General features: G+C 42.4%; 1 protein-coding gene across 1 annotated transcript; it reads left to right on the forward strand.

Annotated features, from left to right (window-relative positions):
• The first annotated feature begins 7,082 nt into the window (after positions 1-7,082).
• LOC139369379 (ubiquitin carboxyl-terminal hydrolase 37-like) lies at positions 7,083-11,494 on the forward strand. Its single transcript, XM_071108659.1, has 11 exons — positions 7,083-7,136; positions 7,385-7,530; positions 7,878-8,009; positions 8,617-8,749; positions 8,853-8,989; positions 9,132-9,239; positions 9,362-9,441; positions 9,721-9,884; positions 10,320-10,401; positions 11,141-11,276; positions 11,362-11,494. Exons 1-11 carry the CDS (start codon positions 7,083-7,085, stop codon positions 11,375-11,377), a joined length of 1,188 nt encoding a protein of 395 aa, XP_070964760.1. The 3' UTR covers positions 11,378-11,494.
• Positions 11,495-11,768: the final 274 nt, after the last annotated feature.

Here is an 11,768-nt window from a genome sequence, read left to right on the forward strand (position 1 = left end):
TGGTGGATTTATCAGTGGCGACAGTGTTTCTTATCTTCAGTGCAGTGGGCAGCTGGGAGGAGGTGTTCTTGCTAAAGCAGTGAGTAAAACAAACTTAGGGAGTAGGCTTCTAATGTTAACATGCATGAAACCAAGGCTTTTACGTTTACAGAAGTCAACAAATGAGAGCACCTGGGGGGTGGGAGTGGAGCTAGGCACTGCAGGACCTGGATTAACCTCCACATCACCAGAGGAACAGAGGAGAAGTAGGATATGGGTACGGCTAAAGACTATACGAACTGGCCGTCTTGCACAGTCAGAACAGAGAGTAAAAGGAGCAGGTTTCTGGGCACGATAGCATAGATTCAAGGCATAGTGTACAGACAAAGGTAAGGTAGGATGTGAGTACAGGTAAACCTAGGCATTGAGTAATGAAGAGAGAGATATAGTCTCTAGAGATGTTTAAACCAGGTGATGTCATCGCATATGTAGGAGGTGGAACAACATGGTTGGTTAATTAAGGCATATTGAGCAGGGCTAGAGGCTCTAAAGTGAAATAAGACAGTAATCACTAGCAAGGACAGTAATGGACAAGGCATATTGATATTAGAGAGAGGCATGCGTAGCCAAGTGAACATCTGGGTATTTGGCATCTGGAGACTATTTGCAGCCTGGCCTTCACCTATCGTCTTGGATTTGAGACAGTGTCGCAGTGCATTATGGAGACCTGTGAGGCCATAGAGAGGAAGATGCTGCCGATCCATCTGCCACGACCCACTGAGGAAGCCTGGAGATAAACTTCAAGAGTTTCATGAAAAATGGGACTTTCCCAATTGTTTGGGATCGGTTGATGGAAAACATATTATGATCACCAAACAACCAAACTCAGGGAGCCGTTTTTTAAATTATAAAGGAACCTTCTCTGTGGTGTTTCTCGCCCTTGTGGATGCCAATTACCGCTTCACAGCTATTCAAGTGGGGGATTTTGGGAGAAAGAGTGACGGAGAAGTCTATGCTAACTCCCCACCTGGAAGGGCAATGGCATCAAAAACCCTGCAGGTGCCCCAAGATGCCTTTCTGCTTGGGGGCGAAGATTTAGGAAAGATACCATACACAATGGTGGGGGACGCTGCCTTCCCACTAAAGCCCTACCTGATGAGGCCATATGCCGGGCATAACATCAGCTACCAGAAAGAAATCTTCAACTATCGTCTCTGTCGAGCTAGAATGACAGTGGAGAAGGCATTCGGGATCCTTGCGGCCAGATGGAGGATCCTCTACCAAAAAATAAACCTACTGCCAAGCAAGGTTGATACCCTAGTGGTTGCAATGTGCATCCTCCACAACTAACTCACAAAGCCTTGTGATGTGGAAATGTGGCTACAGCAGGGTGGGGCAGGGATGAGGCAAGGCATGAGAGGCATAGTCATCCAGGCCAACAGAGCAGGTCAGGAGGCAGTTTCTGTCAGAGAAAAGTTTACTAAGTATTTCACCTCTGTGGAAGGCATAATTGACTTCCAGGACAGAATGGTTGTGGCTAGGCCTACTTGTACTGTGTGATGTACTGTGTGAGAGTGTGTGTGTGTAGTTTATCAACTTTGACATCTTCATATGTTTTGTGTATTCATTCTACACTTTAAAACTATTGTACAATTCCACCATTTCTGTATTAAAAAAAGCATACAGCACACATGGCATTTACATTCAGTTAACGCTAGCTAGTTTGTTTTATACCAAGGATGAACATTGGGTTGTTATACTTTACCTGAAATGTGCATGGTCTTTGCAGTCTCTCTCCATAACGCATCTTTATTAGTTGGATCCTTGTAGAATTTTGAAGACGGGTCATATAAAAGTGAGTACTTCTCTACTTCGACGAAAAATCTCTCCTCGTCCATCTTTCAAGCACCCACGTTGGCTTTTGTTTACAGGAAGTAGGGGACGTATGTTTGTTGTGAGATCCAATGAATTAATGGGAGGCAGAACTTCCAGACTTGATATGACGGTTAGCAACCAATTTAAGGGGCATTCCGCCACAAACTGGACTGCGTGGGTATAACCAATGAGGAGATGGCACGTGGGTACATGCTTCTATAAACCAATGAGGAGATGGGAGAGGCAGGACTTTCAGCGCGATCTGTGACAGAAATAGAAAGGAGTTCTATTCTAGCCCGTGGCAACCAGATGCTCAGTGGCGCAATAATTGAATAACATGGATTTCTAAATTTATTTTGGAACGCTCGCGCACAAGAAGTGTCCGGTCTGGTCAGCATGTTAGGTTGGAGTCATTAAAACTTGTTTTTCAACCACTCCACAAATTTCTTGTTAACAAACTATCTTTTTGGCAAGTCAGTTAGGACATCTACTTTGTACATGACACAAGTAATTGTTTCAACAATTGTTTACAGACAGATTATTTCACTTAATTCACTGTATCACAATTCAAGTGTGTCAGAAGTTTACATACACTAAGTTGACTGTGCCTTTAAACAGCTTGGAAAATTCCTGAAAATGATGTCATGGCTTTAGAAGCTTCTGATAGGCTAATTGACATCATTTGAGTCAATTGGAGGTGTACCTGTGGATGGATTTCAAGGCCTACCTTCAAACTCAGTGCCTATTTGCTTGACATCATGGGAAAATCTAAAGAAATCAGCCAAGACCTTCATCTGTACAAACAATAGTACGCAAGTATTAACACCATGGGACCACGCAGCCGTCATTCCGCTCAGGAAGGATAAGCGGTGTCTCCTAGAGATGAACGTACTTTAGTGCGAAAAGTGCAAATCAATCCCAGAACAACAGCAAAAGTATCTAAACATGTACAAAAGTATCTATATCCACAGTAAAATGAGTCCTATATTGACATAACCTGAAAGGCCGCTCAGCAAGGAAGCAGACACTGCTCCAAAACCGCCATAAAAAAGCCAGACTACGGTTTGCAACTGCACATAGGGACAAAGATCATACTTTTTGGAGAAATGTCCTCTAGTCTGATGAAAGAAAAATAGAAATGTTTGGCCATAATGACCATCGTTATGTTTGGAGGAAAAGGGGGAGGCTTGCAAGCCGAAGAACATCATCCCAACCGTGAAGCACGGGGGTGGCAGCGTCCTGTTGTGGGGGCGCTTTGCTGCGAGGAGGGACTGGTGCACTTCACAAAATAGATGGCATCATGAGGTAGGACAATTATGTGGATATATTGAAGCAACATCTCAAGACATCAGTCAGGAAGTTAAAGCTTGGCCGCAAATGGGTCTTCCAAGTGGACAATGACCCCAAGCATACTTCCAATTCCAAATTTGTGGACAGAACTGAAAAAGCATGTGCGAGCAAGGAGGCCTTACAAACCTGACTCAGTTACATCAGCTCTGTAAGGAGGAATGGGTCAAAATTCACCCAACTTATTGTGGGACGCTTGTGGAAGACTACCCGAAACGTTTGACCCAAGTTAAACAATTTAAAGGCAATGCTGCCAAATACTAATTGTGTATGTAAACTTTTGACCCACTGGGAATGTGATGAAAGCTGAAATAAATGATTCTCTATTATTCTGACATTTCAAATTCTTATAATAAAGTGGTGATCCTAACTGACCTAAGACAGGGAATTTTTACTAGGATTAAATGTCAGGAATTGTGAAAAACTGAGTTTAAATGTATTTTCCTAAGGTGTGTGTATGTATGTATGTAAGCTTCTGACTTCAACTGTAGTCTGTCATCTGAATTGGATACCTCAGATTGACATCTGTAAAACCTTTTTGGTTGTATATCTGGCAACATTCTTATGAGCCTCCTAATGAAACTCATTTTACTCAATTAGTTAAAAAGGAGAAATGAAAACTGTGATTAATGAACATTAAAAACAAGATATTTAATAAATATTATATTAATTAAATGGATTTTATTTTTGTAGCAAAAAGAAAGGTCAATTTGACGACGCAATGCAGTGAATTCCATAGGAAATACATACGGGTCATATTTGACCCCACATTTAAAAACTTGGGGTAGTGATGCAAAAACTCTTTTTACTTAAAAAATAAGAAATTAAAAAACAAAACTAGGATGTTAGAACATTTGGGGGGGGGGGGGGGGGGGGGTTAATACAGCAAAAAAAACACTAGGAAGGGTAAATTTGACCAGCATTGCATCCAAGGGTTAAGATGTTTTTTTCCCAAGTGCAATATTTAGATGTGTGTGGTCATAAGTGTTGCATTATAAAGGCTGTCATGGCTAACTGTAACATTAGTGTATTGTTTTTTCTCGAGACTTGAGTGTCATTTGCAGTAAAGTCAAGGTAAAAAATAACATTGGACTGCTTTCTTTATATATTTTTTTTAGCTTTGAGTTAGGTTCACATTAAACAGTTTTTATTTTACACACAGAGAATGATCATGTAGATCATATTCTTTGTTGTTTAATTAGTTAAAACCTGCACTTCTCCCTAGCTGTAACGGCTCTCGTTAGTAGAAGGAAACCAAGGCGCAGCGTGGTAGGCGTACATCGTATCTTTATTGATGACACCAAACAAAATAACATGGGTCAAAAAAACGAAAGCGCACAGTTCTGTCAGGCTACAGAAACTAAACAGAAAACAAGATCCCACAACCTAATGGTGGGAAAAAGGGCTGCCTAAGTATGATCCCCAATCAGAGACAACGATAGACAGCTGCCTCTGATTGGGAACCACACTCCACACGCCAAAAACAAAGAAACAGAAAACATAGACTTTCCCACCCTGACCTAACCAAACGTAGAGAATAATAAGGATCTCTAAGGTCAGGGCGTGACACTAGCAGGGATTTCTTTTGCATGTTTCAGTGCAACAAAACGAAAGTGTCACCTTTTTGGGTCCTCACCAGATTGCATTCCTGCAAATAACAAGTATCCTGTTTCAGGCTCAATGTATTTGGACCAATGACAACTTGACACATGTAGCTATGAGTACAGAACTGAAATTCCTACACAGATTCTAAACAGATGTTGAACTGAAAAACAACTATTTCCATTGATCGTTAATTCCCTATTGACCTCTAGTCCTCTGCGTTGTGTATTATCTTAAAATATTCTTACATCGGGGAGGTTATATATTTATACCTCAAACTTTCTCACTCATCGTTATTCACGATTCATTCATGACTATCTTTAACCATGGTATTCTATTCTTATTTACAATAAGTGAATCCAACGTGACACAATACATTATTTACAATTAATTTCTATTACGTTTACATTTGAGTCATTTAGCAGACGCTCCTAACCAGAGTAACTTAATTAGTGGATTCATCTTCACATACAGTGCCTTCAGAAAGTATTCACACCCCTAGACTTTTTCCACATTTTGTTGTGTTACAGCCTGCATTTAGAATTGAGTAAATATATTTTTTCTCTCACCCAATTATACAAAATACCCCATAACGACAAAGTTAAAACATATATTTTTTTAAATGTTTGCAAATGTATTGAAAATTAAATAAAATATTCTATTTACATACTGTAAGTATTCACACCACTAAGTCGATACTTTGTTGAAGCACGTTTGGCAGCGATTACAGCTGTGAGTATTTCTGAGTAAATCTAGGAGCTTTCCACACCTGGATTGTGCAACATTTGGCCATTTAGTCTTTTCAAAATTCTTAAGCTCCATCAGATTGGTTATTAACTTTCAATGGGCACTTTAAGCTCTGCCCACTGACCATTGAGCTTTAATTGAACCAATCACATTCATTCTGCCTTTGAGGCAGAGCTGCCCTCAGGGCAAGATTGAATATGGAAAACTGTCCCTAACCAATCTGGATTGTTATTTGAGGTTTAGGCTAAACCTGTTCACATTCTTTTGACCAACCCTTGTCCATCTGCTGGGGAATATGAGAAAAACCATTTAGCATTTCAATAAACCGATGACCAACCCACAAACAACATGGAAGCTATCAAAAAACAGGGAAGATGAAGGCACTTAAAATGCATTCAAATTAACAATATATAAAATATGTATGTAAAAAAAGGAACAAGAAAACAATGGAGCATATCTACAATATTGTATGTATACTGCAAAACTTTGCTTTCAATAAAACATATTTGATAATTGAACTCTATATTTTAAACAATTCTAGATTGGGTTGCCAGACTGTGGTGTCATACATGACCGATGACATCACAATGGTCTTAAAGCCAATTTGAAAAATTATGTAATGTGGATATGTATCAGTCTTAATTTGTTATCGACATGGCTTGTTTCTGCTGGTGCAAAAAGGTATGAAATCAGGTCATTTAATCAATTAACAACTACTTCAATTCTGGAGTAGTATTTTTCTCTAAGACCTAGTGGAAAGAATTAAGTAAAAGTAGATTCTGATGGACGAATACATAAAAAGTGTACATGAAATGTATATGAAGTTCAGCTTTTGCAAATGTCACTCAATGTAACTTGTCTATACTGTGTTATTTGAGGTTGAGGATAGATAGCTAATAATTTAGGCCTACCTGTTCCTATTAATATGACCCCCCCCACACACATTTTTTTTCCTACATTGGCTGGGGATCGGGGAAAAAATATTTAGCACTAACACATATTCTTGTCAACAGAAAAAACGGCAGAAAGCCAATTCAATTGATGTGGAGCAGAAGACAAGAAATAAGAAGGAGAGTAGCACTTCATCCCCCTCTCCAATTCCAACTGACCGTTCTGAACGGAATGCCTCCGCCACCTCTGACCCCTCACCCTCTGACCAACTCTCCTCCCTCTATCCACCTCCCTCTCCTGTTAACTGTTCCTCTCAGCCTTGCTCTCCTGCTAAACAGCCCTCTCTCCCCAGGTCACCTGCCAAACACCCTTCCCCAGTGAAATCCTCTCCAGTGGTGTCCCGCCCTAGTTCTCCCTCTCCTACCAACCCCCTGGACGGTCATGGAGACACCAGCCAAGAGGGCGCAACAGTCAGGTAATTCAAACAAAAATAAGTACAGTGCCATCCTAGAGTCCCCTTGAAGAGTTGGCTTTAGAGCTACAAGACCAGGGCCAGTGTTAATCAAGAGTATGAGAGCTAATCTAGGATCAGGTCCTCTCTGTCCATAATAATCTGATTTATTATGATCTAAAAGGAAATAATGATCCTAGATCAAACTCCTACTCTGAGACGCTTGATAACACAGTCCCAGAAAGTTATTTTCCTCAAACTGCAGTTTTAGGCTCTTCTAATCACATCTAGTGGATAAATAGAGTACTAACCTATTGCCCTGGTCTACTTAGTACACTGCATTTATATGGTCATCAATACATTCATAACTACTCAGACTGTGTTTATAGTACAGTATAGTATTTAAGAGAGATACTGTGTAGAGTGATACTATCTCTGCTTTGGAATCTTTACACCTATTTCTCTCCTTCCTTCAGACCTCTGTCTCTTCAGGACCACTCTAGCCCAAGACCCCAGAGGTCAGGCTCAGGTGCCAGAAGCCAGACTCTTCCCAGGGCCAGCTCAGCCACCAGAAGGTCAGAAGAGACCCAGGGGGCCAGAGGAGAACGGGGGGCCCTGGTCAACATGGAACTTCTTGGGTAAACCAAAACACACCGCAAATGCAACCACAACACAATGCAGATGCATTGAAAATAAGCTCTTTATTGTTTAGAGATCAATGTCTGATATACTATGGGGATGGGGCTTACTATCAAGCATGTCCGTTTTATTAGATATTTATAAACCCATGAATTATGGTAATCTTGGTCCTAAAGGACATCCACTTCTTTGTGTACTCATAGAGTGACATATAACTTATCCCTGACCAAGATGGCTGCCATTGTCAGCACTTTCTAGAGTTATGAAGGTTTATGACATAGGCCACTCAATGTTTCTAGGATATTGTATCTCTATGTGTGTACTGATGGCTGGTTCTTCTTCACAGGTTGCCTAACATTGGCAACACTTGCTTCTTAAACGCCACCCTGCAGTGCCTCCTGGTCCTGCCTTCCTTCTCAAAGGAAATCCTACGCCAGGAACAACTCTGGAGCTCCTCCCCCTTCTCCAACCTGCTCAGGTAAGGGAAGGCACAAAAGTAGACACACCCCCACCCACCCATTATTTGTGTTCATAAATTCAAGGAGGGACACACTCTTCATGCCACTTCTATAGAAAGTGATTTTCGTAGCAGGTTAGGAAAGCATTTTTGCTAACCCTTTCCCTAAGCATAACCACTTCATATTCCGCTGCATTTATTTATTTATTTCCATTTTTGTTTTGTTTTCGGGAATCTTCATAACCCAGAGGAACAACAATGACACAATGATTATGATGTAGATATTTGTAGGCCAATTTGGAAACTGTAGAATGACTACATTACCCATACAGGTCATTGACTGAACATTCCACATTAGTATGGGACATTTGGTAGCTTTTAAAATGCTCTGGAAATGAGAGCAGTATCCAAACCAAATATCTTAGGAGAATAAACAGCACATTTTTGTTGCTTTGCCTCATTGTCAGTCCTCAAAGGTGAAATTATATTGAATCGAATTAATCATTTCTAATGATGGGGTGGCGCAAGATAACAAATATTTGGATATACTCATCTGCCTCTTCAGCCGTAAGCCAGTAGGTTGACACCATCCAGTCAGCTGCTAATTTACTCTCTGTCTCCCCTACAGGTGTCTGTCTGATGTGCACCGTTTGGGTCTACCTGACAGTGGCGCAAACCAGGCCTCAAAAGCAGACCTCATGTGGAAGGTCAAGTACTCCTTGTCGGGATATGATTTGAAGTATCTGGGGGACACGCAACAGGTAACTGAGGCACTACTCTCTTCTGAACATGCACTCTTTTTGCAAGGGTTCATTTTCTCTCAATAATTAGATTTTATCTTGGTATTTTTCTTTCTCATCATAGGACGCACACGAGTTACTTGTGAATATGCTGTGCCAGCTGAAGGAGGAGGGCATGATACTGAAGACACTCGGGGTGAACTATACCTGCCCTGTTTCCCAGCTGGAGTTCCAGCTTGTCTCAGTGCGCACATGTACCAGGTAAGAGCTCCCATTGGTTGTAATGTATCTACTGGTAATATGATCTTTCTTTAAATTATATTACAAAACACATGGCATAAAATTGTAAAGACCTGAAACAGAAACCTGATGCATTTTTCTTCTCTTTGTCCTGCTTCTGAAGCTGTGGGCGCGAGTCGTCCACCAGAGAGGACTACAATCACCTCTCATTGGACTTCAGCTCTGAGCGCACCTTGCTAAGCAGCCTAGCACTCACTTTCAAAGTCAGCACGTAGGGTTTAGCCCTGGGTGTAGAGACTAACACGCAGGGCAAGCTACCCACTGTCTCAGAATACGGTATCTTATTATTGAAGTGGTATCACTCATTTTGTAATGCTTTTGTTTCTAACCCAGGGAGAAAAGGTTGAATTCACATGTGCGGGCTGCAAGGGCCTCCACGCCTCAAAGGTGGAGCAGTTCCACACACTGCCTCTGTGAGTTGCCCCTTTGTAACCTCTCATAGAACTGGCAGTATTTAATGAAATGAGTGGTCATTGTGTCCTGAGCATTTAGGAGTAATTACTTCCTGAGCAGGTTGTAGGACTTAGGGATGAGCACCACCGAACAAATTTCACTCATCTGTTATTTGTTGACTGGTTTCATTGTCTGTCTCTGTCTCTGGGCAGTGTGCTAGTTCTGCATCTGAAGAGGTTTGGAGGACCTGGGGGGTTGGAGAAGCTGGAGGCTCCTCTTTTGTTTCCTTCAGAGCTGAGGCTCTCCACCTTCTGTGGGGACACGGTGCCACCCCTGCACAGTGCCAGCCCACAGGCCCTCACCAACCAGACCCCCAATATCCAGGTGTCCATCCACCAGACCCTCGCCAGCTAAGTCTCCAACCCACCTGGAGAGGCCAAAGATAGTGCCCTCTGCTGTTCAGGTTGGTCATGGCATCACAACACTCTTCTTGTTCCAACACCACACAAGCCACCCTCTCCCAAAACGGTCCTGCAGACAGAGAAGCTAGAAGCTGCAAATTAAAATGTTTCTCAGACATCTTCAGTGATGTACGGAAGCTGTTTTAGACCAGAGCAATTCAGACAAGCGACCACGTTTTCACAGCTCTTTATATGTATATTTGACCCCTCAGATTCAAATGACCAGGAACCAGGGAAAGTGCTGTGGACAGCCTCAGTGGTGAGGAGAGATAGAGAGTGAAACCAGTGAAATATAAGTTATGACAGAACACTGAGATAGTTATGAGGAGTACATGATATAGTAGACCTGCAGTAGACGAGTAGTGTAGTGGACTGTAGACAGTGTGGTGGACTGTAGGGGAAATGAGAATCCAATGATCACATGTGTTTTCTTACAGAAGCAGCAGCCAGTGAAGTCAGTGATTGGCTACTACCAGCTGACTGGCGTAGTCTCTCATTTGGGAGGATCCGCAAACTCCGGTAAGTAAATACCTTAAAACACACACATGCAGATGCACAGTACATATGGCATATGCTGAATCCCAAATCACTCCCTTCTCCTCGGCCCTCAATTTGCGCGTTCACGTGCGCCTCTGCCATATAAACAAGTATCCAGGGTGAAGGCCGGGGATAATAATAATTTGTAGACTGCAAATTGACCTTAAGAAGCCCAAACAGATATTATATTTGACTATTTCCAAACCTTTCTTACATTTGTGTACAATCACGTACATCTCTTTATTGTGCGTGGGAATAGTTTGGAACAGATTTCCAAAATGAAAATCACCTGGAACTGATTTGCTGGTGTTCTTACAGTCTTTTAACAATTATATATTTTTTTAGTCAGAAAACATGGGGGGGGGCAAATAAAATCACCCGTGGGCCAAATTCATCCCACGGGCCGCCAGTTGGGAAACCCTGGTGTAGGGGATAATTAGACCCTCCAATAGCTACTTCGGCTAAGCGAGCAAGGCTGCAGGCTTCAGAGCGAAGTGCCATCCCGACAAGCAATATGTTTAGAGTTCACGCAATTTAATCCAAAGGAATGGAGAGGCATGCCTAATTATATACCACGTGTATTTCTTTATCTCTGATTTCCAAACTTGACACATGTAACAGATAAAATACCTTCCAAATGAACTGTTTAACTGTTATAACACACTCCATTACCCACAAGAGCCTGACCCTTGACCTCATGTCTGTCTTCCTTGTGCCACAGGGCACTACATTAGTGACATCTTGAATGCAAGTGGAAACTGGTTCTGCTGTAACGACAGCCAAGTGTCAATGTCCAATGAAGTCACTGTGCTGAGGACCAGAGCCCGGAGTGCTTACCTGCTCTTCTATATGTTCAGGTACTGCTTACTCTCTTCATCTATATTCTTGTGTTGCTATATATGTGTACTGTATGTACAGTAAGTGGTTCCTTTCACCCTTCAGGGCAGGAGAGCATTAGGCCCCAGCACACAGGGCCTAACAGGGCCACCAGCACCAGCCTCAACAGGGGCAGCACCTGGACCAGCCTCCACACACCAAGCTCAGCCTCAAAAGGCCCAGACTAAATACCCTCAGCCCAGCTTCAACAGGGGTAGTCCCATGCCCAGCCTCAACATCCTCAGATCTTCCTCAACAGGGGCAGGACCAGGCCCAGCTTCAACACCCCCAGCCCCGCCTCAACAGGGGCAGCACCAGGCCCAGCTCCAACACCCCCTGCCCAGCCTCAACAGTGGCAGCAATGGCCCAGGCTCACATCCCCAGCCCAGCCTCAACACCTCCACGTTTGCCCCTCTTCATATTTTTCCCTGACGACATTCCCACTGCTGTGTCTAAAAAAATAAATCACTTAA

This window comes from Oncorhynchus clarkii, chromosome 17, assembly GCF_045791955.1.
Source record: "Oncorhynchus clarkii lewisi isolate Uvic-CL-2024 chromosome 17, UVic_Ocla_1.0, whole genome shotgun sequence".
Lineage (NCBI taxonomy): Eukaryota > Metazoa > Chordata > Actinopteri > Salmoniformes > Salmonidae > Oncorhynchus > Oncorhynchus clarkii.